This window comes from Accipiter gentilis, chromosome 30 (genome assembly GCF_929443795.1).
Source record: "Accipiter gentilis chromosome 30, bAccGen1.1, whole genome shotgun sequence".
NCBI classification, from domain to species: Eukaryota; Metazoa; Chordata; class Aves; order Accipitriformes; family Accipitridae; genus Astur; species Astur gentilis.
In genome coordinates, this window is record NC_064909.1 from 17,700,315 (window position 1) to 17,726,236 (window position 25,922).

Here is a 25,922-nt window from a genome sequence, read left to right on the forward strand (position 1 = left end):
TCAGAAAATATTCCTAATAGCTGTCAGGCAGTACTTTGTCAGTTTAGAAGAGCTCTGCAAACACTATGTCGTGTGTTAGTCTCCGGGAAGGTATTAGCACTTGTTTCTTGGGCACTAAAGCATGACATAGTTTTAAACGTGGATAAAAAAACCTCCAGGAAAATGTATGATGTTGTTCAGTGAATATGCTAAATATAGTATTTCTATTAGCTTCCCTACTTTATATTATTCACTGCTGAGATTAGTGGCAAGAGTTTTTGAAGTGTATTTTTGTGCCGTGTATTCTTTGTGGCATTTCATCCATTGCTTCCCTTGGACACTGCAAACACTAGCACTAGCAGAGGACCAGGTTTACATTTTTTTCTGACCGTGACCAGTTTAATATTTGATGTGATCCGTATGCCAAAGCATTCAGGCTTTTTTTTTTTTCCCCATCCAGAGGGCTGCTTAATCCTATAAAAAAAGAAAAGGCTGTTGACTTTACAGAAGCAGGACAGCCACCCATAACTGCATTTCTGCTGCTTGGTAGCATATTATAAATCTCTGCCTCTGCTCAGGGGGAGGGGAGGGGAGAGGGAGGGGTTTGTGATGTTAAACTACTTGCCAGAGCCCTCTGCAGCGCTGCCGTGACCAGAGTACTTTTGTGGGATGTTTGTGCATTCCTAATAATAACATGTTTCCTAAACACAGTTAAAAATTGCTTCGGTAGGTGCAGTAATGTTCCATTAACTTAGTGACCTGCAGAAGCACTGTAAACAAAAATAGGTTCATTTTCCTGTCTCTTCCAGGCCAGAGGACTATGCTGAGGGTTTGGTGTTTTGTTTTGGTTTTGTTTTTAATTAAAACAAATCCCAACCTTCTGTACAGTAAAGTGTCAGCTTGTGTCAATAAACAGTTTACATGAGACTTTTCCGCAGCTGTCCATTGGCTCTCCGAAATCTGCCTACGGAGGGTAAGTTATGCAGTCACTATGGTGATGCTGAAGAGGAGTGCGATTCAGAGAGGATAAAGCAGGACTGGCTGAGTAAACTGAATGGGAGTGGGAACAGAAGCACCTTTCAGGGGTGCACCCACGCTGCTCCGTGCAGCTCGACAGCCCAGCGACCTCAGCCTCTTCTCCCCCGTCCATCTTCTGACTGGGGGGGTTCAGCTGTAGGAAGAAGAAAGGGCCTGTGGAGAGGTGTGTTGGATACACGAGAGAAACGTGCGCATGCACGGTGAAGTGAATTAAAAATGATTTACATATCTTGTCTAACCAGATAATAGGAAGAAATTCAGTGCAACAGCACGGAGAAGTCAACGAAAAGCCAATCTCCAGCTACAAACCACTTAAGGATCACAGGCTTGCAACCAGCGCTTTCTAACATCAGAAAAAGTTTTTCCCAAGCCACAGCTACGTGTAACTATTTTGTTTTGAGAAGATGCGATCACATCTCACACACAAGTGATGTGTCTTAGAAGGCCCTGTGCTATCCAGGAAGGAAGAGACTAAAAACATGGAGTAGTTAATATTGATTTGATCATGCTTTTTTTTTTTTATTTCTTCTAGGAAAAGAGAGTTTTCTTCTGTTAAAGATGTTCAGTGCAAAAGTATAACATTTTGTGGTTTAATTCGAGCTAGTAGTAATGCTCCTACTGCCTTTGATAGCAGATTGTGTCCTCCTGAGGTTTTTCCTGACCATCCCATTTGCCAGCAAATGGGGCACGAGCGTGGGTGCCCCCCGTCCTGCCTCCTCAGTTACCAGCCTGGAGTCCAACGATGCACAGACACATGTGCTACCAGGCGTACGTTCCTTAGACCTGGCACAGTCAGCCTGTCACCTTCCGAGACAGGAATCCACCCTGTGAACAGGAAAAGGCTGGAAATCTCAGCTGGGACTCTTTTCTGAGTGTCTTCCGAAAGAAGTGGCTGAGAAGTTAGAACTGATGGACCTGAGAAAGATGCTTAGACTCGTGTCGTGTACTGGTGTTTGCCATTCTTGTGGTTAGACCTGATGATACACCAGAGATAAGCGCCTTTATTGCCACTTTTGTTACATTTAAAACAAAATTACAGGTTACAAAGTGTACCTGTTTCTGGCTCTTTCTTATGCACCAGAATTATCCAGAGTTGGTGGTGTGTGATGCAAGATGTGATTGCGTCTTCTTGAAACAACATAGTGACATGTAGCTGTGGATTGAGAAATTTATTTTATTTTATTTTATTTTTAAGTTAGAAAGTGCTCATTGCGAGCACTGTGACCCTTGAACATTTTGTAGCTGGAGATTGGCTTTTGATTGACTTCTCCGTGCTGTTGCATTCATTGATTCATGCGTTTTGTAATGTGTCTGCATACTGGTTAAGTCACGGCAGGCAGTGTAGGAATTGTTGCAAGTAACTTTATAGTTCCCTTCAGGTCAGCGAGGTGGCCTTTAGGGTGAGAGGACTACTATTGTTTTTTGCAGCTCAGTGCTTGGCTGCATGCACTGATGGAGAAACTCTTGAGTGACTTGCAAGAGCAGCTTCAGGTCTCTGTTCCGGTATCTTTCCTAATGACACTTAAATTAGATTTCTACTGTAGTTTATTTCATTTAGTTTATTTATTTTTAGTTTATTCTATTTAGGGTTTTTTAGCCCATTCTGAAAGTTACGTTTGTGACAACAAACTCTGCAAAAAAGCCTCGAGAGGAATGGTGCTGCAGATCCCAGGTGACTGTGTTGCAGTGATTTATGAAAAGCTCTCTGTTCCTGTAGAAAGCATCTTTGGCATGTCCCCATAAAATCCTACCAGCACTTCCAGTAAAACATTGTTTCTAGGCTTTCCTGCCTTGATTTTTATTCCCAACTAAGAAACTGAAGGAGAAAGCTGGTCTGACTCACCCGTGGTGGTGTGACTGCTGGAGCCCGGCGAGGGGGGGTGTGGGAATCGGGGCTTACAGTACGTGGGGAGACTGGTTGCAGCCGATCGTGTTACACACAAGACCAGTCATGCATGCTGTTTTGTTGTCTTTTTGAGGCAGCTTTGAAATGACTTCACATCTGAGTGTTAGGGAAGGTCTCCTAGAATGGATCTAGACACGAAAAGGAGTTTATTTACAGTGCACAGCAGCTGAGGTTTGGGTGATTATTTCATGGCAAAAATGGGAATTGTTTTGAATAGCTATGCTAAATTTTCGTATAAACTGGGAGGTCCTCACCATCTAACCTCCTGTTGTGAGCAAGAAGAGGAGCTACTTCTCTGGGGAGGACCCACTTCAACCACAGCTCGACAGGCTAGAACAGTTAGCAGAGGTGTGAATCTGGCAGCACTGCTGCTTTTCTTTCATTTTTCATTTGAGAGCTTCCCGTAGGTTTTCCCTCCCGTGTGAATCTCGTATCCGCTTACAGCCTTTAAAGCATGAGATGTGACCGAGAGGCAGAGGAGCCGGCATTTCTTCGGGCCTCCTTTGTCCGGTGCCTCTGCGTAGCATCCCTCCCGACCGCTGGATGCTCTCCTGGCACACAGAGAGTGCCGCTGCTGTAGCCGTCGGTACTTGCTTTTGTGGTGGCGAGTCCCCCATGTCCCAATCCGGGTGATGCCGTCCTCGCTAGAGGCCGATTCAGCCTCTGTGATATCCTTTTCCCCAGCGAGGAAAGCAGGTGCTATCTCCGCTTGGGAACATACTGTGATGCGTTGTGTTGATGCCCTTAAAAACGTTAATTTTTTCATGCTTGCACATGCAAGTACCAACCGCCTTATTTGTAAACTCCCCTTTGACTCAAGGCAGAAACAAGGAATTGCGAGAGGCGTTTGCAAGAGTTACGCCTGCCTTTGCTCTGGGGACATGCGCACTGTCAAAAGCTGAAAGCTTTAATTCCTCAAGCTCTTGGGGCCAAGAGTAAGGAATTCCAAATTAAACAGATTAGCTGTGAGCTCCGAACTTCTCCCAGCTGTGCCTGTGCCCCCAGAGAGTGAGCAATGTAAATATAAGTTCACATTACACTTTGAAGTCAGTGTATATTTTTGACTGTTACACCAGTTCCCTGTTTTCTAAGAGTAATGAGTAATGCAGTGGGAGACTTAATCCATGTATGTATCCCAAGTACAAGCAAAAGCCAAGAAATTCCTATTTCCCATCAGTTGTGGCTTTTGCTTATATTTATTTCAGGGGTATAGGTTGGAGAACTTTTTTTTTGTGTGTGTTTGTCTAGGAGAGGTAGAGCGGAGTTAAATAAAAGTGCAGCCATATGTAGTCTCGAAATAAAATTTGAGGCAAATCAACATAAATCAAGCAGTATTTTACGTAGACTGTAGGCTTCAAGTTTTTGCATAGTTAAGTAATAAACAAAACGGTGATACAAAGAATATGCTGTAAAATACAGAGATAAATCTGCCATATTTTACTAGGATATCACAAGGGCTTACAAACGTTTAGGGTATTTTGTATACCATATGTGCTTTATTGCTTAAACTGCAGAGAATTTCTACTTTCCTGTGAGACTATTACACTTTATGGCAAAACGCTTGAGGAATTGTCTACATATTTGTACAAGAAACGGTAACAACTCATATGGTATCGTTATGGGACAGCTTCACCACAGCGTGCACAGTATGCAGAGTTTTGCATTAAATTTCTCTATAGCCTATGTGCAACGGACGACGTAGTTCCTGGAAATATAATTGTCCTGTAGTAGCGTATGGGGTCCATAGTCGTTTTGGAAGGCTGGAAATACAACGACCAGGCGTTGTCCACAAACACAGTAGCTCATGCGAAGATCTCAGCTTGTTTTGAAGGGATTATTTAACTGTTTTGTCACACTGTGTGTAGGTAAGTCTGCTTTTTTTGAGCTTGAAACATTTCACGAGGTTGATATTTGCCCAATAAGAGCCCACCATGCAAGTGGCACGTGTAAGGTACGTGCTCGGGTGTTGCAAAGAGAATTTATTTAGAGGATGTATAGCTGAACAGTTCTGAAGCCACAATGGCCTCTGGAGCTAGAGAGGCAATAAGGAATGTATTTATAAAATTCTGCTTTTCTGTGTGTTTTGGAATGTGAGTACCGTCTACTAAACATTGCATTTTCTTGCTTTGTGCTTTGCAGAAGGGAGATGTTTCCCTGCCATTCCCCATTAGCTGACTCCATGCTCCTCCACTATTTGAAAAAAGGACCTTTGTGTTTAAATCCGGAGGGATGTGCTTGAGGGTTTTAACTGGTGCCAAACGTTAGGGAAGACCCTGGGAGTGAGATGCTCAGGGGGTTCAGTCGTGCACCGTGCTGGTGCAGATGCTGCTGCTTCCCTGCCGCGGAGGCTGGATGCCAAGTCAGCATCCTCAGGTAGGTGAGGACCAAGCCGTACCTGGATTAAAAGTACCAAAGTCAATACCTTGAATTGCACCCTGGAGCGAGTAGGAAGTTGTTATTTCTGTTTCGCTGTAGGAAGTGGTAACGGTATCCCCCAGCAAGGCACAAAAGCTGAGCAGTATTTTTGCTGCAGATTTGATCTGGGATTTTTGAAGCAACAAAGGACCCAGTAATAGCTACAGCCTATAAAATCTCCCAGTAATAGGATAGGATTTCTCTTCCTTACATCCTCGAGGTATTAAAATGAAGAAATTAAGCCTCAACTACTGTTCATTAAACGCTGAGAGACTGAGTTAATCTGATAAATGGGAAGATTGTTTTCAGGCAGGAGAGGATGAACTGAGATGAGTTGCAGCTTTTGGGTTCACTGGAATTGATGCATTTAGGATCAACTGTTATTTCAGCCAGCTTCTTTGTTTGCAGTTTCAATATTCTAAAAACGGTATTTCCTGTCGCATATCTGAACGAGATACCACACATGCTTGTAATTTAAATGTTATGGGCCGCATAACATGTGGTAATGGAGATCAATGGCATCTTGTATCGTTTTCCTCTTACCCAAAACATTTGGGTTACGTTTACGTGGGTCCCATGGGAGCCTTCTGGAGGCAAAACACATCTATCCCGAAGCCTAAGTTTACTGCAATTTTGAGGAAGAACATCCTAATTCTTAAGAAGGAATTTGGAGCACTTTTTAGAACAAAAAAGAACTTCAGAGAAAGGATTACTTTATTGTGTTGTGCAGATGTAAAAGCATCAGAGAACAAGCTATGTAAAGTAGCATAAGGCTAATTTTATTTTTTTTTAATACCAGATGAATGGTGTTGCCCATAACACACGAGAGGGTGCATTTCCTTTTATTAGCATGGCATTATACAAACAGCTTTTAAAGATCCTTTTGGATTTTTTTCTCCATTCCTAGTAGTCAGGTTTGGGGAACTGCTATCTTTTTCAGTGCTTACTTCTTCTTGCATGTGTGTTTTTGTTAACACCAGTATCTTTTTTTTCTAAAACACATATCTGGAACAGTAATAAAAGGTGAAACCTACAGCCTCTGACAGGTACATTGAGGGTATTGTAACTGCAGATGAAAGCTCCATCTGTGAAAGCGGTTTTCTTCATAGACATTTATTGACTGAAGTTAAATATTTGGCAGGTGAATTTCAAACACCTTTTTGTTTTGTAACAGGAAAAAAACCTGCCAAATAATCTGTAACATCACATTTTAAAAAGTGAATAGTAACAGACATTGGGGGAAAAAAAAAAATCGACATCTGGAAATAATATAAGGACGCTGAAAAACTTCATTTCTAACAGGAAAGGGAAACAGGCTGCAAAATGTGTTCTTTACTGTAAACAACATTTGTATTTACTTACAGTCCCATTTTATGTTTTCTTTTTCACTGGCGCATCTCGGCGTTTTGTGATTTGTCCCTTCAGCGTGGCTGCGGCCGTACCGAATCGCCGCGCCTCGTCCGGCTGCCAAACTGGCCGTCGTTTCCGCGGAGCTTCACGCCGTACCCCTGCACCGTCCCCGGAGCCCCTCCGGAGAGAAAGGCTTTCTCTCCCCTCGCTCAGTGTGGTTTTTTCTCTCGTTGGCGGTCGCTTATCTCTTTTAAATGCCGGAGGAATTTTTAATGGCAGGCTTTGAGGCTGCTTCCTAATGCTCTCCATTTACCAGCGTGCCCCACGGTCCCAGCTGTTGCAGAAAAAAGACACGCTCCGAGTTAGCATCACATAAGCTGTCGTTAACAAACGAGGCTTGCTGAGATGAAGCAAGGTCTGAAAACTTTGAAACTTCCCGATCTAGAAATAACCACTATATACTGCTGAAGGAGCAGTGCCGTCAACTGGAGGGCAGGGAGGAGGAGGGTGTGGAATGGGAGGAAAAAATGATGACCAAGTCAGTGAACAAACAGCTGTGATTTTTCTTTCCACTGCTACACTTTATTTTGATGAAGTGATTGTGTGGGTGAAGGGTACACTGGTAGTTGTGTGTGTCTGAGCTATGATAGTGATTTGTAACTTGTTTGCTCCTTTCTCTTCTCTCTCTCTCTCTTTGTGAGTGGAGAGGAGAGTGCTTATAAAATAACTAGCATAGTGCAAATATTTTTACTGAACAAAAAGGTCGAGAGTTCAAAAATTAATGAAGGACCAGAGTCCTCCTCCATTGCAAGCTCTTGTTTGCTTGGCTGCAGACTGAGTGGGCTGTGCCACAGTTTATGGTACTTTCTTAGCAGCTATAAACTGGCTGAAAAATGGCGGGGAAATGGTAAAAATAATGACTCGTAGCATAAGATTTCACTTGGCTGAACTTTGGCATCTCTAGAAACGAACTGTTCTCCAAATGCTACAGATAAAGAATGGCTTTTGTGGTTACGTGATTATATGCTGTAGTGCCCTGCAATTAATAAACAGCCTAACTATGGCTGTCTGTGCACAAATAGCTTTAAGTCATCGTTATCTAACCTTAATTGACAGAGTAACGTATGTGCAGGTGCTTTTTTCTATATGAACTTTGCCTTCCTTGTGCTTTCAGGCAAACACGAATATGTTCTGACATAACAAGAATAACTTTTTATCAAATGAACGATGTTTATGTGTGCCCTGTGGTGCTTCATTGTACTCGATTCCTCCTCAGTCATTAGCGATTTATTGCTCGCTTCTTCATCCGTCAGGAGCAGTGGGGAGGAAGAACTTTGGGGACGACATACCCTGCATAAGGATACAGCGAGCATTTACATTTCAGTGCATGATTTAAAACCACGAAGGCAAGATTAATTATTTACTGGTTGCAGTCCTGCTCTGAGGACATCTAGCTGAGCCCTTTACCAAAGATACTTTTTTTGATGAAGTGTAGTTTATTAATTGCTTTAAAGACCTGTACTTTTTCCAGGCCGCCAGCCAATTCAGTGCTTAGCAGACACACATGTTGTTACTTGGCCTTACTTGTGTTTCACCACCATTTTATCTCCAGTGGATGCTTGTAGTCTACCCTTCAACAGGGATGTATCGCTCATCCTTAGGGCTAACTTTCTTGTTTATATGTTTAATGCTTTTCCACCACTCCGCCTCAATGTGTCCATTCTCTAAGAGTGTAAGTCAGGGTTGAAGGAACCGATGTGAAGCGATTCCTGCCCAGGTCTGGAAGGCGTCTGGGACCAGTCTACGCACGCTGCTCCTGGCAGGAGGCACTTCAGATAGCAGGATGGAGCGGTTGATGAGTGGCAGGCCAGGTCTGGTGGCCACAACCCGCTCCCCGCTGCCTCTGACCTGGGGATGCTCATGCAACCGCCCCGTTGCTTCTGTCCATTGCAGGAGGAGAACATCTGCCTTGGAGAGACGTCAGGAACTGGCTGCTCATTGCGTGTTATCTTGGCGGGCTGCTTTTGCCCTGATGGCTGTAGTATGCGTACCTTTGCCACCAGCACTGAGTTGCTACAGCTTTTCAACAACAACAACAAAATCCTCTCTCACCTTCCTAATTTTGTTTTTGGAAACAGCTGCGCCAATCTTAGTAAAATGCTGTTTTGTTTAAGGGGGGGAAAGAGGGGAAACCTCACCTGGAGCAGATGCCTAGAATGGAAAATCTCTGTCCATATTCCAAGCTACACGTAAGCTGTATAGTAGAAAGTTTTATTACGCAAGCGGTCCTGTACCGCTACGGGACTTTCTGCTCTCTCTGCTCCGGAGGCTGCATACAACAGATGCTCTGAACAGCCCATAAAGCTTAGATCCCCCTTCGATCCCCAACCTGGGAGAGCAGCGGGGATTCATGGGCAGTTTATCTGTTTCTACATGGCTATCTGAGATTATACGTGTAAAACACAAAGTACACTGGATTTGTGAATGGCATGCGAATTTTGAGCTTTGTGTGGTTTGAATTTTATAAGGGTTGGGTTCGTTTTGTCTTTCAAGAGAATTTATTTCTGCTCATGTCTGTTTCTTCATAGATTGTGGGTGATACGTGTGCAAGTGCCTCAAGCTGCTCCACAAGATGTGTTCCACAAATCCAGCAAATTGGGTCACCTTTGATGACGAGCCGCTCTTCCAGTCACCTCAGAAATCAGTTGATAATCAGAGTAGCTGTAAAGCAAATGGCCTTAAACTCAATCTGTCTAGTGTGCATGAGTCTTCAAGTAGGTCATCTTCTACAGGCAGCACTCCGCTCTCGTCTCCCGTAGTTGACTTCTACCTAAGTCCTGGCCCCCCCAGCAACTCTCCACTTACTACACCTACCAGAGACTACCCAGGAAGTCCATGCATCCCAAAGCCTGGGATTCACATCCTTTATCCCATCCCTGAATGGCCATCAAACGTTAACCTTCTTCCATCACCCGGGACTTGCTCGTCCCTCACCTCGCAGAAACGGAGCAGCCTTCCTTTGAACACCTTGCCTAATGACCATCCCGTTAAGACTTCGGTCTCCAAATCGACAGAGGAAGGAAGCCCTAATCCTCCAGGAAGCTGCGAGGAGTTAGGAGAGTCGTCATCAGCACCGGGGCGCTTCCCGTACTTCCAGAGCGACTGTGCTTTTTCCAGTCCTTTTTGGAAGGAAGGATGCTCCCTCAGCGCATCGCCAGCTAATGTTAGCACACACAGAAAGGACAAAGCGCTCGACAGGAGCGCCTGTCATCCTAAAGACAAAGAAACTTGCCATGATCAGAAAAGCCTTAACCAGGGCTCCTTCAGCTACATCTGTGAGCGGCTTGAACACCTGCAAGCTGATAGCTCTGATGCTGTGGGAAGCCCACCCGTCTCCAGCGCCCACGCGTGGCACAAGCTCTCCCCTGCTGTCCCACGCAGCCTCTTCAGGAGCCAGAAAGTGGATGGGTGGCCGTTCATGCTGAGGATTCCTGAAAAGAAGAACATGATGTCGTCTCGGCAATGGGGCCCTATTTACCTTAGCGTCCTAGCCGGAGGCATATTGCAGATGTATTATGAAAAAGGCCTGGAGAAACCTTTCAAGGAATTCCAGCTGCAGCCACACTGTAAGCTGTCCGAACCCAAATTAGAGAGCTATAATGTCTCAGGAAAGATCCATACTGTGAAGATTGAGTGTGTGTCTTACACAGAGAAAAGGAGGTATCATCCCAAAGTAGAAGTGATCCATGAGCCGGAGGTTGAGCAGATGTTGAAGCTGGGCACCACCGATTATAACGACTTCACCGATTTCCTCGTAACGGTCGAGGAAGAGCTTATGAAACTTCCTACTGTTTCTAGACAAAAGAGGAATTATGAAGAGCAAGAAATGACTCTGGAAATAGTGGATAACTTTTGGGGGAAAGTCACTAAGGCAGAAGGAAAACTTGTAGAAAGTGCCGTCATTACGCACATTTACTGCTTGTGTTTTGTGAACGGAAACGCCGACTGCTTTCTAACCCTGAATGACCTGGAGCTCCAGAAGAGAGACGAGCGTTACTTCGAGAAGGAGGAGGAGAAGAAATGGATTGATATTCTTGATTGCCATTTCCATAACTGCGTCAAAGCGCAGGAATTCGAGCAATCGCGAATTGTTAAGTTTACGCCCCCCGATGCCTGTAGGCTGGAACTGATGCGTTTCACGACACGGTATAATGGGCAAGACCTTCCCTTTTCTGTGAAGGCTGTGGTAGTGGTTCAGGGGGCATACGTTGAACTTCAGGCTTTTATAAACATGTCTTCAACTGCTCTGATCCCAGCGCGTTTACCCTATGTGAAATACTGTGAAAACGTTATGATACGCTTTCCCGTTCCCACGCAGTGGGTCAAAGCACTTTGGACCATGAACCTCCAAAGGCAGAAGTCCCTAAAAGCAAAAATGAATAGGAGAGCATGCCTTGGCGCTTTACACGAGGTTGAATCTGATCCCGTGATACAAGTCTCGGTTGGAACAGCAAAATACGAGAGTGCCTACCGGGCTGTTGTGTGGAAGATAGACAGGCTTCCAGATAAAAACTCAAGTAAATAATTTGTGCTATAAAATGATGGGCTTGGGTGCACTGTTTTTATGCTTGTGTACCTCCATCAGCTTCCGTAGTTTGGGTCTTTATCTGTGCGGTGGTATTGGTAAAAGCTGGAGTAACCTTTTAGGAAAAAGAGAATATAGCCTTTCTTTCTTTTTTTTTTTTTTTTTTTTTTTTTTTTTTTTTTTTTTTTTTAAAGGACATTTTCCTAATTTATTCGATGGGGACAGGTGTATTATTATCAGCAATTATGTGTGCAATATCATGGAAGTGGATCTCAGCATTCTGAGTAAACCTCAAGTCTGTAGTAAGAAAGAGGGAAGGGTTTATGCTTCACATATACCAGCTGGGCAATGGTGGGATGGGAAGCAAATGCTGGTAGGTAAAATGATTTGCCCACCCAATTTCACAGAGTTAATAGAAAAGGTGGTATTGTAACTGTTGGGTCTTGGCTTTCTAGCATCATTTAAGAAACGGTAGGTATGATACGTCACTAGAAGGTACTGTGGTCACACTTGCTGTAGGAACTTGACTGTGCTTTTTTGCAAAGGCTAATATCCATTACCTCTTTTATGCGTTTGTGCATTGCGATTGTACGTTCATGGCAATAACTGCACTGAGAAAAAATGCCTCCCACTTTATTCCCATTTCTCTCTGATGGTGGTACCTCACTAAAAACTTGCAGCAATAAAACCAGCTAAGTTTATAGTTGTGCGCATGGAAGTTGTTAATTTCCCACTAAGTAAAATAGTTAATTTACCTTAATCTAATCGAGAAAATATGACTTTTGGGGGAAGGGAAATACAAACATATGGGTTTAAAATTCCATTTTTTAGTCACATTACCAGATTAATAGCCCTGTATAGTATTTTTCTAAAGGCATAAAAATTCTTGAGGCATACAGTGTTCTGCTTCAAGTTCTGTAGAGTGAAGGCATTTGATCCTTTGCTTGGATATGCATTATGTGTATTTGAGGCTTTGCGAATCTGTGTAAGACAAGGGCATCTGTTAAAGCATTTTGCCTAAAATATCTGTAAAACCTGTACTTTTGAGAAGGGGATAAGTGTGTAGAATTAACAAATGGATTGGCCTAGTCTCGTAGTATCCTAACTATCTGGACTAACTACCTCTTTAAAATGTCCAGAAAAGATTTAATCTTAAGTCCTGGTTTCAGGTATGCTAGTACTAAGTTGACATATCCATTCCCAGGTTCTGACAGCTAGATGTGTGTGCAGGTGAGAGTTAACATTCAGGACTATTAAAAAAAGAAGGAAAAAAAAAAAGTAAAAGCAAAAAAACTCCCAAGGATTTTTTTTTTGCTCATTTTTAACTAATTGTAAGTTATATTTGAGCTGACCTGTTGTTTAGGTAATTATGACTTTATTTTATTTTATTTTTTTACAGTTTGATATTTGATATTTTAATTGTGATTGATATTTCAGTTGCAGAATTAACAGATCGACAGAAAAACTGGGGCAGGAGCAAATGAAAAGGGAATATTATCCTGAGCTTATATATGAACTAGATTGCTTTTGGTATTAAAACTGCATTTGAAAGCATCCTACATCAACGTGCTAATGTGGCAGTTGTGAGAGTATGAATTACTGCATGGCTACTGGCAGACGAGAGCTAGTATTTTTACTAATGGTGCTGCATGGAAATACTGGTCCCTTTTGTGTGCAGACTGGGTCTTGCTTAGGCGATGAGGTCTCTCAAACCTTGAGCAATTGTGCCTTTCAACTCCTATTGACGCGCACCGCGAGGGGAACAGCACAAACGCTACTGTGGTCAGATTTGGAAATGACGTCGCGTTAACACCATCTCTGGTTTTCCCCTTCTTTTGGTTTGGAAGAAGCTCTGCTCGGCTTGGACCTGTGGCTAATGCCATATAGTTCCTCCCGAATTGGCTGAGCCCTCCCTTTTACACGCTGCTTGTTACTGGGGTATCTCACGCTCTGCTCGGAGAGGGTGCCGGTGGCTGCCAAGCGATGGGCGGCGGGAGAGCGGAGGAGCCGCAGCATCGGCAGACGATGGGAGGGAGGGAGCCAAGCCAGAATTATTGGGGGGTGGGGGAAGGACAGAGAGAGGAGAGATAAGGGGAGGCAGTAAGGGAGGGGTTGGGGAGACGGGAAAATGGACTGGGAGGGCAGAGGCGTTGATGGAGAGATGTAGGAGAACTAGTAGGCAGAAGAAAATTCTTCAGGTCTTCAAAATCTGTAGATACGGGTGTCTTGTACTCCAGGCTTCAAGGATTTGCACTGTGCTGCTGCGACCCATGTGTTTTCCCAAGGCTTATGGGACTGTCTGGGTAGCTTTTAATATTCTTTGCTATTTAACATAAGTTTGCTTCTGCAAAATCAAGTCAGCAATTGAGTCAGGCAATTTTAAAGAAGATTATAAGTCTTCCAAAGTCTTTAATTCCCTGCAGTTCATTTACCTTAAGATTTGATGTGCACAATTAACTTCAGTTTTATATTATTTGAAAGTAAGAACTGTTTTTTGTGGCATTCTACAGCTTTACATTATTTTCTACCAGTAGCTTAAACTTTTGACATTTGAATAATTCCTCTGGCTGGGATCTGCAAAATCATTTGTATCCTTGCAGTGTGTATGCATTTGAAAAAAACATTTTGGTAGTAATACTGCCCAGTCAAATTTTAAACCTCTCTATCAAGTTTTCTGCATGCAGTTAAAAGTTTAAAAATAGAGTTGTCCCAAGGCGTGCCAAAAATCTGGAGGCAGTCAAACTAATAGAGATATGTAAACTTTCATAATACGTTTACTGCAGGGAGAAAAATATGCCGAGGCTTTTGCTTTCAAAAAGCCTTTGTCCAAGCCTTCTTAAAAAAAGAGAAGGGAAAAGGAAAGGTTGCCTACAGTTATATTGTGACTCTGTTTACAGACATCAAAATATGTTAGTGTCCACTGGATTCTACTAAAGTGCTTCCTTGGAAGAGTGCTGGCCAAGCGAAGTCGATGTGAGCTGCGATATACCCCAGATTTTTAAAAGCTGCCTATGCTTATTCAGATATATAAATGGAGAGTTTGGAGCCAGAGTGTTAGCATTACTTAAAGAAAGAAAAAAAGTTAAAAAGCCATAGACTTCAAAGGGTTGATCCAATGAAATTTCTGCAAATTGAGTCTATATTTGTGAAATTGGAGCATCGTATAAGGAAATGTAGAACATGTTAGGATTTCAGCACAGTACTGGGGCCAGTCTTTGCACTGGAGAAGCTGTATGCACTTGCGTCACCCAGGGAGCTGGAGAGAGACTAGACTTCGAAAATGCTGTGTTTTAATCCCTTACTGTGTAAATTTGTGCCCTGAGGTGTTTCCTGCTAGGACACCTCCATCCTTGGGCTGCTGTGTAAAGCAACAGTTCTTCAGCTGATTATTTCTCCTTTTCTTCTTCATCATGGAGCCACACTGAGGAAGCAGTGATTAAGCAACACAGAGAAATGGAGCCAGGGGAGCTTGTGGTTGCTTGGCAGCCTTTTAGCATCTGAGCAGGGGCTCCAGTGTGGGAGGTAATGTGGTTACCAGCAACCTTCAGCTGCTGCTTTTCTTATTTTCTAAACTGCCTAGGTGGAAATTCCAAGCCATGACTTTGTCAGGTGGGCTCCATCCCTGCCCAGCCACCTCCTTCTGGCGCCAGCACCATTGCAAACTGCTCCTTGGTGGCGGTACCTTCCCACTCCCCTATTTCCTATGCATTTCTCCTGGAAGGTTGGATAAATGCACCCATTTAGACATAGCTGCAGGAGTTGTTAACTTCTAACAATCCTGATGTACATCTGTTCTTAGTAATTGTTGATGTTTTCATGTTGAAAATAAGACTTTTAGAACTGGATCTATTTTGGCAAAAATAGAATGACTACTACTTAACTAAAATAACCAGCACTTTTTTTTTGGGCCTTAATTGCTTGGCTTCACGAGTCTTTCTCAGATCAAGGTTGCCTGAACACTACTCATACAGGTGAATAAGGGCTACATAGTGTGAGTAGATGCAGCAAAGTTAGATGTTTAATTGTTTGTGAAGTGCTATATGAATTCTAAATGGCAATTTGAATCTAGTTTCATAGTTTTTCTGATCTTTGTTTGTTTGTTTTGGCTTTCTTGTTGTTATTCTTCAGAGGAAGAGAGCAAGAATTTGGAACATTTTTAGGAACTAAGCCAGATTTTCAGATGTAAACCAGGAGAGACTTACGTCTCTCAATTCACAACAGTCTTAATAAGTTGCCTAGACATGTAAACCACAGGGTTTCTGTCTCCTAAGTTAGCTAGTAAAAGCTCAGTTATCTCCCCAAATTACCTAGTTGCTTTTCAGGAGTGATTCAATTTCATCAGTCCAGATGGTCACGTCTCCACGATGTCTGATGGGCCACATTTTGGATAGCTGGGCTTGCATCTGAATATCTTGTCTTAGCTTGGTGTACAAACTTACACTGTGTCTAGTCCATATCACTTGTCTTTCCACACCACTACCTGTTCTCTGTTTCTGGCCAACATCTTGCTTTTTCAGCATTCCAGTTTCTTTTGCAAAAGAATCTTTTTGTACATGCAGCCTGTCTTTCTTCTTCCAACTCCAGTGTAATACAAGGCCTGGGAAGCAAGAGTTTCATGGAGCAGAGGTGACAAGGACTGGCCAGTTTTAGGTGAAAACTAAGGCAATGCTCACAGTCTTCCGAAGTGTTGGTCGATCCCTTTTTTGTCTGACAGCTGATGGGAAGTTGCTTCATGCTCCTAGCACAGCCCAGCGGTGGGCAGAAGAATTTCTCCGCAAGTGAAGTGGTGAGTACCTCCTTCTGACATTGACGTTGGTACAAGCGATGGATGGACTGGGGGGAACCCTGTGTTTTGGGAGTAGGCAAAAAGGTCCAGTGGAGGCTGCTCCAGAGGACCCAGGGCAGTAGCCTTACCCAGATTCCAAAACTGTCTCTGCCTTTGCAGGTTGCCACCCAGGGGAAAGGAAGGACCCCAGAATTCACTGGATCCCGACAGTGAGACTACCTCATGGGTGTGGGTTAGCTGGAATATACGCCCAGGGGTTTTTTTTTTAAAGGACTATATGGTGCTGAATCACAACTGTGCCACGTCTAACAGAGCAGCCTTTAGCAGCAGACCATGAGGAACGTCCCATTTATTCCTGGGCTCAAGTGGACATCTATCATCCAACATTTACCATCAGATACTTGCCCAGGAAAATTCCAAGCAGTGGTTATTTCTGGATTCCCTTTCTCAGAAGACAAAATAATTTTCCAGACAATTCCCATTGCTACTTGTTTCTTCATAGGCCTCCTTCCCACAACAAGATGATGTTGAATTTGATCTCCAAAAGCTCTTAGATCTACTCCATTTTCCTACTACCACAAATGGACTCCAAGCAAGATGTTACTGCTCTTCAGCAAACCCTTTCTCCTCAGATCCTTGGTCAACCATAGCCCCAGAGGCAAAGTGTGCTGCTTTCCTGGCCAAGGCATGATGTGCCATCTTAGTGTTGCAATCCCTGCTGTTTTCTCCAGGACACTTCACTTGTGGATTATGTTGTGCAGTCTGCACATCCCAACCCAGCTAACAGCACAAAGACCAAGGTCAAGTAAGTGTGTTGCCAAGCTGTATCCTGGCACCGCCACGGGAGAGTGGAGCAGGTCCTGGGAGCCAAGAGGAGCACAGCTCAGTTGGGTTGTGGTGCCACAGATGGGGATGACATCTCACAGTTTGGCTCTGGAACGGGGTCCTTCTTATGGCCTCCTTCACCACTGGTGCTGCTGTCACCATAGCTGTTGCTGGGACGGTGGCAGATTCAAGGATGGAGAGTCCCACCTCAACAGGGGCTCATTCCACCATGTCCAGGCAGTCTGGAAGAGGGACTGTGGACCAAGGGAGTGTTAGTGCAGGAGAAATGGGCTTGGACACAGCAAGAGATGACCAGCAACAGATCGTGGACAAGGCCCACATCACAGAGGTATACAGATCTGCCTGTCCCTGTGTACATGAGTGATGAAGCACCATCTCCTCCTCACGCTTGTTTGGTGCTCCAACTTAGTTCTCAAGGGGTTGGCAGGTGGCCGTAACTCTTGTTTCTGACATTGTTCCCTCCTCTATTTCAGTAATAAAGTCCCTAATGCTATAGTTTTACCTGTCTCTGCGTATTCTCTTACTGTCCTGAGACTTTAGCCACAAGCTGCGTGCCCCTGACATCGCACTCCTTTGCCTACGACCTTTGTGGGCTTGCAAACGGGGTTTCTTTGTGCTTTAGTGCCTTGAAGGACCCTGTCCTGTAGTGTGCTCAGAGGCATGAGTAATGTCTCGCACACAGCGGGAGCACTGATTTAGCACAAATCACAGTCAGTACCTCCTGCTCCACCCCCATACCAGCCTTGCCGTATAGCTGCGTGGGTGACTGAGCCCGATTCATGTGCAAGTGAACTGAGCGGTAGGTTAATACATAAAAAGGAGGTGACAGTGGTGCTGCTTTTGCTCACGGGCCATGGTTTGGGTGGTGGTTGTAATTTTTTAAGTGCGTGGGCTTGTAAAGCGTTGTGCCTTGACTGGTGCGCCAGGTGGGTTGTAAAGTCTGCAAGGAGGGGTGAAGTTTTTCCATTTGATCTCTCCAGCCTGTCCTGCTCAGTTTGGTTTCCCTTCCTCTGTGCTGGCTTTGGCGATGGCCGTTTCTGGGCACCTACTTCTCCCCAGTCACCTTAAAGCTGCTATTGTACTGGACATATTTAGGGGAGCTTCATTCCCAAAACTCAGGACCTACACATTTTTTGTTGCAGTGATCCCTACCAGTCCCTTTTATGGATCTGCCCTTGCATTTACGAGTGCAAGTTGTATTACCTCGTCCTACAACTTCTGTAACCAGTTCATTATGAACATGTATTAGAGCTGTGCTTTGGTAGAAAGAAGTAGCTGGTGCCATGTGGGGAGCAGTTGCTGGCTCTCCGTTGTGATACACGTTTCTTTAAAGATGCCTGGGACACCTCACGGCCAGTGTTTGATACTCTTCCATGGTGCAGGATTCTAGCTGGTGTGTATATAGCATTATTTTCTGAAATCCAATTCAGGTTTTCTTTGAACGTTACAAGTAGTTATGTAAAGAAGCAGCATTTAGGACAAGGCTTGAATGTGATGTACTGCTGGAAGCAAGCCTGCAGGGGATGCTTGTAAATCAGCCACGTACAGAGTCCAGGTGGTGAAGGATTGCAGTTGGCCAGTGACATGCCCCTTGTCCGAAGTGGTGGCTGTAAATGCTGCTGTGTTTCTGTGTGCGTGCCTTTGGGGTCAACCGAACAGGGAGAGGAACACTTTTGCAGTCAGCAAACAGCTTTTTTTAAGCTACTGATTATTATTGTTGTTATTAAATGTGGAAAAAAGAAGCGGGGAGAAAAAGAGTTGGAGACCTCCCCACCTGAAGTTCAGGGGCTGATAATCCAGGGACACTTCCTATTCCTTTCTTCCCTTCCCTCACATTTTCTTCCAGGCAGTCAAGTTTTAACTGTGCTGTTGAGTGTAACAGCAAGGAAGACGGAGGGAATTATTCATTATACTAATTATATAATTAGTCAAAAGGAAAACAAAATGTTAAGTATTTTAGTGAGTATGATTAAGACAAGCATGAATTTCATGCTCTTTAAACCTTGATTTTTGGGGACCCATTGACTTCATGACGGACTTGGAATGAAATCTGGAGGACGGTTTATTGAATTAGACTTTGCTCTGGTGAAGTCAGAGACACGTGTGACAGAACTCTGCCCATCAAACTGCTCAGACGTAAATTGCCTCCTATAACAAGAACTGGCTCGGGCAGGCTGTGGGGCAGGTTGCAGGGAAAACCTGCAGCACAGACCAGAGGATGCACCCAGCCCAAGGCTCCCAGGAGCAACGGAGATGTCGCTTTTTTCATTCATTTTTGCCTTACGAAATACCTGTGAGCCTGTGGACGTGGAGTGTTATAGCGATTTTTCCCACGGGATGGATAAAGCTCAATGTATGTTAACTCCATCTTCAGTCTTTCCTTCATTCTGATACGAAATTGATTCCTGCCACGGGAGGAAGCCCGTGCATAAAGAATGGGATATTTGCCTGAACTTCGGGATGCCATTCAGTGTAATGGATGAGAACCAAATATACGCTGTCAGGCTTGCCTTTGACAAAATACAGCCAATCCTCTCTCTGCTTTTTTTCTGCCTGCAGCCAAATGGTAGTTAGTTGTCTATGCTGATGCTTAAAATCCTGGAGAGGATGAGAAATGCAGAATTACTACTTTTTGCCCTGAAGAATTTGGAGAGGCAGCTGCAATATAAAGGATTCTTTTCATTATATATTACATTATATTGTATTATTTTATATTATATTATATTATATTGCTCTGATGCACATAGTGAGCCTGCTGACCTTGGATTCTTTGGAAAGCAGACTGTTCACCCTGGTGTTCCTGTGTGCCAGGAGAAGGAGAAATGCTTTCCCTTACCATTGCCATATATAAGGAACACTAAAGCAAGTGATCCCTAGGATCTAAGGCTGGTTTAAAGTAATTTAGAATACGCTGCACTACTTGGGCAGTCCTTCATGACTCTGCTTTATAACATGACAGTTACTTTAGCAATACTTTTGTCTGGAAGAAATGGGGTATGTTTTTTTCCCAGTAACAAACCAAGCTAGCAAGGCAGTCCAGGTAGCCCTTATCCTGGCAGTTGGGATATATCTTGTTTGAGCAGCACCTGAGCTGCACCTTTATCTTCCTGCCATAGACATACTGTAATAAATGATGTTACACAAGATAGCTGTAGTACTTGAAATAAACGTGCCAGTAAAATTCCTATAGCAAAGTGCTCTGGAAAGGGTGGTTGTTGGACACAGGGCAGCATCGCTGCCTTGGCTAAGCTGAGGCCTTCCAGTTTTTATTTTTCTACAAGAAGTGTATTTTTAAGGGAAAACTGAGATTCTTGTCTAACAGTCTGAATTTAGCAACTAACCCCTACGTTTGTAATACTCTTATGTCAATCAGAAGCTGGAAGGATCTGGTAAATCTTGTGTAAATTAATTTGTAAAACTGCAATGATTGTGAAAAGTGTGCTGAAGCAGACAAAAAATTAGTAAGGGGCCACCTTATGCCCAAGTAGCAAAAGATTATAGATAGAAAAATCTTATACCATAACAGCTCTGCTTTAATAAGAGATAGAGCTGTGCTCTCTTGCTAGGAGATTAACCTTGCAGTGTAAACAAAGAAAAGATAATTAACTGATGGTGTGTTATGTTTTTTTTTTTTTTTTTTTCCCAAGGTTCAGATCATCCACACAGCCTGTCTTACAAACTGGAACTCGGATCAGACCAGGAAATACCTTCTGACTGGTATCCATTTGCTACTGTCCAGTTTGTTGTCCATGATACCTGTGCCTCAGGAACAGAAGTCAAGTCACTGGGCATAGAAAGCGATCTGCAACCCCAGAAACACGTAGTCCAGAAAGCTTTTTACAATTGCCAGGTATTTTCAGGGCTATGTTTTCAGTGTTTTCCTCCTCTTCTTCCTCCCCACTCCCCCATACAGTATTTGCAAAGCAGATGTACTTTGTATTCTAGACATATCTTACATGTATTTGCGATAATGACTTTGAGCAAAAGAATCATTAAAAAATAATTCCTTGTCTGATCAAAGATGATGCTGAAAAACAGAACTGCTAATGCAGCGTTGTTTTTCCTTAGTTGAGCTATTTTTGGGAGTAGTGGTTTTGAAATCTGTTGGGTCTGGAAATGTTTTGATTCTGTGTCAAAGCTTTTATTCATGCTGTTGTTGCAGTTCACACTTTCAATGCCCAATTATTGGCTAATTCTACCTGGGTTTTTTTTTTTGTTTGCTTTCTAACTACAGGTTGAAATTGAAAAGAAGTGGATTAGGCTTGATGGAGAAGATCCAGATAAGGCTGGCAACTGCCTAATGCAGTAAAAGAGGACAGGAGGCACCGTCATAGGGTATTAGTAGGAATCAATTTACATAGGAAATTCTATTGTTAGAAGAAGCGCAGTGACCTAGTTTAGGATAAACATGGTCATTGATTTTTTTTCTTTTTTTTTAGTGCTCTTGGGTTTGATTCCGCAAATCAGTACTTGTTTGACTGGCCTGCGTTCAAGAAAACTTCCTGTCATGGGAATACTGGTATGAGTAAGGTCTCCTTGTAAAGAGTTGCAGGATGTGAGCACTTAATTGACTGATTGTAATATATTATTTTCCTGTTGTGTATCTATAACTTGGGAATGATCTCATACTCCATATTGAAACCTAATGGTTCTACTCAAAGAGTTCATGTCACTTGGACATATAATATTCAGCAATAAAAACTGCCAGAGTGCTTATGTGCAGACCAGCATCTGTGTAAGATCCAGCAGGACCTTTTTTTAATGGTGTTTGAAAAGTGAAGTCCCTCATGTTTCTGCTCCCCTTGATATATGTGAACAGAACAAGTCGTAATATTATTCTCGACAAGAGCCTCAATTAATGAGGTGGAAACTGGGTGATTTCATTGGTAAAATGGGAAAAGTTCCTCTGCAATAATATTCTTCATTTTTCTGTGGCTGCGAGTGTTTCCCCCCCAGCACTTTATAAGTTCACTTAAAGTAATCTCTTGGGCAAAAAAAAACATATGGCAGATGTGATTGAAATTTCTGTGCCAGCATTAGACAAATCTTTTTCACTACTGCAGCAAGTGAGACAAGGGGTGGATCCTCAGCAAGCATAAATCAGTCCAGGCCCATTTCATTTGATGAAGCTGTGAGAATTTACACCAGTGGAGGATTTTCCCCACAAACTGAAGAAAGGGCTGGTTGCTGCTATTTGCTCTGGGTCTCCTTTAGGATGCAAATTCCAGATGTTGGTTTGGAAACTGCAGGAGCTGTTGCTTTGAGTAACTTTTAAGACAGTCTTTCCATGCATGGGAAGGGAGATGGTTTCATGCTACTGACTCTAAAGGCGTTTTCTGTGGGGAAACAATGCAGGAATGGACAATTGCAAGGGAAGTGAAGCTGTGATGCTTCAGCAGGCAGCTTGAGCTATTAATCCTGTATCAATGTGTTAAGTGTATTTTAAACAAACTATTGGCATTTAGGGAAACGTTTTAATGCTTCCCCTCAGCCATTATCCCCTTTGTCATTTTCTGTGGGCTGTAATTCCACGTCTGAAAAAGTCTGAGAAATTAAAAAAATGGTCCTGATACTTTTTTTTTTTTTTTCCCCTGCAGTTTTCCTAAAATTATCCTCACTTCAAATTGAAATTAGTGGAGAACAAAAATATAGTAATGCACTAAGTCTCACTTTATATTTTGTCACAGCTTGTAACTGTTTATATGAACACTGTGTAAAAATACAGATAAATGTTATTCCCCAAAAGTAGAAATATGTGGGATATGCACTGCGAAAATTACCAGTCTGAGCAAACAGAAGGCCATAATATGAACCTAGTTCATCACAATAAACTGAAAAGTTTATTGGAAACCCCCATTTAATGGAAACCCCCATTTAGAAGCTGAGAATGAAATGGGTAATAGATTCCATAGTAAATCCTGAGGGCAGGTTCTTTATGGGTATTGCATTGCCAAAGCCCCAGATAGACTATAATGGTATTTTGGCTCCTCTAGATATCCCTTTTTATTAGCAGATTATATTATTATAAATCTAAGCAAGCATTTGAATGTAGTAGTGATCCAAATACGTCTCAGCTGTTGCATCCTCCATCAGTGTTTTGACTTGAGAAGCCATTAGGACCTTCAAGTTGTTTGGTTTGTTTTGTTCGTATTTAATTTTGGTTTATATACTTCTCAGCTGAACTAAGGGGGACAGCGTGCGCTAGGGCAAAGTGTTTACGCTTAGCATCACAGCAGAGCTCTACAGCTTGCTGAAGTCCATGGTTATACTAGAGCTACAATATCTATTAACCTCTTTGCTTGGTAAGGTAGAGGAAGCAAAATATGTGTTGCAGATACCTGCACTAACTTTTGTCTGAGGCTGACTTGTTTTGATTGGCATTAATACAGCTAATTTGGTAAATCTGTTGGTTATTGTCCAAAGCCTGCCTTGCCCAGCTGGCCCCTATTTTTCTGTTTTCAAGAAGGAGGGACAGCCAGGCTGTTCTGGAACTCTTTCACTGCAGGATCCCCATTTGCAACACTCAACTCCTGAGCATTCGGTACCTGGTGGTGGTATGAGTCGTGCAGAAGCAACGGCTGCTTTTCTTCTGTCAGGTGTCTGCTGTATCTCGGGATGTATTTAAGAAGCCCATGTAGTGTTGACCCCTCAAGATATGAGCTATTGTCTTGAATGGCCTAAGTGATGAACAGCCACATTACAAGTCATCTTTCCAGCTAGTGTGTCTGTATTATATCTGGTATGGTGCAAATGATCATTCAGCCTTACTGAACTCATTAATATAAAAGGGTCAAGCTACAGCTTTATCTATATTGCAGACTCTTGGATTTCCATCCAAGGCCTGCAAGACTTGCCATTAACTTTAATCGGAATTGAATCAGGATCACAGGGAATTAATTCCACAGAAATATTGCCACACTGAAAGAAAGTTACCCTGTTTAATGCGTGGCTTTCAGTTTAAACCTGACAATTAGTGCAGCCTAAGGCTGAATAATTACCCTGTACAGTCTCAAACTGATGTTTGTATGCCTCGCTGTCAGAATATTTAAAAACAGGCTATAGTTTAGAGAAAGAAAGTTTGGGTTGTCTAACTCCCCTCCCTCAAATTCTAACCTCCTATTCTATTGCAACATGGCAAAGCAGAAGCACTCTGGCTTCCCCTTTCTTCTGCATTGTCTGACATCCTTGAATATAACCTACTGAACAAATATTCTCAATATTTAAGACCCTTTGCTAACATTTTCTACGAGTGCTACAGCAGGTAAGAGTGAGTAAACATACTGGCTTTGATTCTTTAGAAATCTGGGCTATAAGTAGTCTAACTGTAATTTTGGGAGGGGAAGGGAGATGAGGAGCAGTTGCTCTAAGCTGTTGTGATGCTCAGTGTCCAGCTAGCGGAAGGACTGGAGCTTTAAATAACCCATGAGGTACATTGGCATCGTGCGAGGAACCAGGTTTCACATGTATCTGATCTCTGCTTCCCGCAGCTAGCGCCTGCAGTCACTGAAATGCTTCCAACTGTTTGGGTCACTTAAGATGCTGACACTTCCTTAACATTTACTACAGGGCAGTATTTAGGTAGTATCTGTGTTTCCTTCACAAAGGGCCAGCAGGGTTTGGGATATTTTATAACTTCAACCGAAATCAATGAGAACACCTATTTTTATAGTGTGTTTGCCTTATTTACAAAGTGTTGTATTTGCTGAAACCGACAAACTTTATCTTTGCATTCATCTTTCTCATACTAATTGTATTACTGTAGGTAAATGGTACTTGATGTGATTTTGGATTCAAACACCCATTGAACTCAATGGAAGTCTTTTAACTGACAAAAATGGGATCTGCATCAAAGTCTCTAAGAATAAACAGGAGGCAAAAAAAAAAAAAAGGAATGAATAGTGGTAATGGGCAGAAAAAACCCACTATAGAAGATTCTTGATGCTAGTAAGTAAGCAACCTGCAATGCTTGCTTATTCCAATCAGAAAAGAGCACAAAAGAGAGGAAAAGAGGTGTTACTGGGTGTCAAAGCTGAAGCTTTGCAGCGATTGGGAATGACGCTCTGACTGCCCCTGTGTAGCAGCTCTCGAGAAATGAGGATGATGGTGCACTCCATTGAACATGATGCCAAGCCTCTGTCATCCTTACGCTCCTTGCTTTTTTTCCCCAGATTCCGTATTAATTGTCCAAAAGTACTTTACATCTGAAAACGTGTTCTCACGTGTTGCTTTTAGTTGCATTTATTTTACTTGATGAACTTCTTAGCTGCAGTATTGGTGTCCACACCTCTATTTTACATTTATTTGTCTTTTTGTTGACTAAACACAGTGACTAACTGCTGCAGTTAGTAGTACTTAGCTATAATTTTGATAACTCTGAAGCAGTGCTGTTATTTTTAATGGAAAATATAATTTTGTTTGGTTCTTTCGTCAGTATAAGTATAAACAGATCATACTGATAATCTTGTAATAACATTTTGTAGATTGCATATTGATTAAAAAAATAAAGTTGTATTTCAAACTAGCAGTTTCTTGTCCCCTCACTAGAAATTTATCAAGCTTGTTTTACATTTACTATAATTAACTGGTTGATCTTGTATCATCAGGTATTGCAGTTTATTAGAAAGGGCAGTTCTAGTCTGTGTGTGAGTGGGGGACATAGCTCCTCGTCTGAGATAAAGCTAGTTGCAGAAAACTGAACAATGTACTATATTCCATTAATGCTCATTTATGGCAGGCCCTTTTCCTGGCTTATTTGCATAACAATAGTAAGCCAAAGAATACCATGTTTTTTTCCCGTTGAGTGCTTCCTCTGATCTCTCTGGGATATTTGAATATAATGTTGCGACAACTGTTTAAGACTTTCACAAATTTCAAAGCCTGTTCTTGAAATGAGCTGTTACTAGGGAAATAGTGAAACCTCTGCGGGGAAATAGGGGAATAAGGCAGGGGTTTGTGGGGCAGCATCCAAAGAATGGGCTTAAAGTATAAAATAACCATGCCACTTGTCCTATGCTGCT

The 25,922-nt window shown here is 42.7% G+C and overlaps 1 protein-coding gene across 10 annotated transcripts in view; it reads left to right on the forward strand.

Moving 5' to 3' along the window:
• STON1 (stonin 1) overlaps window positions 1-25,922 on the forward strand; it is a 36,306-nt gene that overhangs the window by 2,459 nt on the left and 7,925 nt on the right. For 2 of the 10 annotated variants that reach the window (XM_049833538.1, XM_049833537.1), the window contains exons 2-5: window positions 9,277-11,265; window positions 20,553-20,755; window positions 21,140-21,240; window positions 21,345-24,793. In XM_049833538.1, coding sequence (XP_049689495.1) covers window positions 9,321-11,265; window positions 20,553-20,755; window positions 21,140-21,214 — 2,223 coding nt within the window. In that variant the 5' untranslated portion in view covers window positions 9,277-9,320 and the 3' untranslated portion in view covers window positions 21,215-21,240; window positions 21,345-24,793. The other 8 variants (XR_007510104.1, XR_007510105.1, XM_049833540.1 and 5 more) reach the window with 8 other exon arrangements.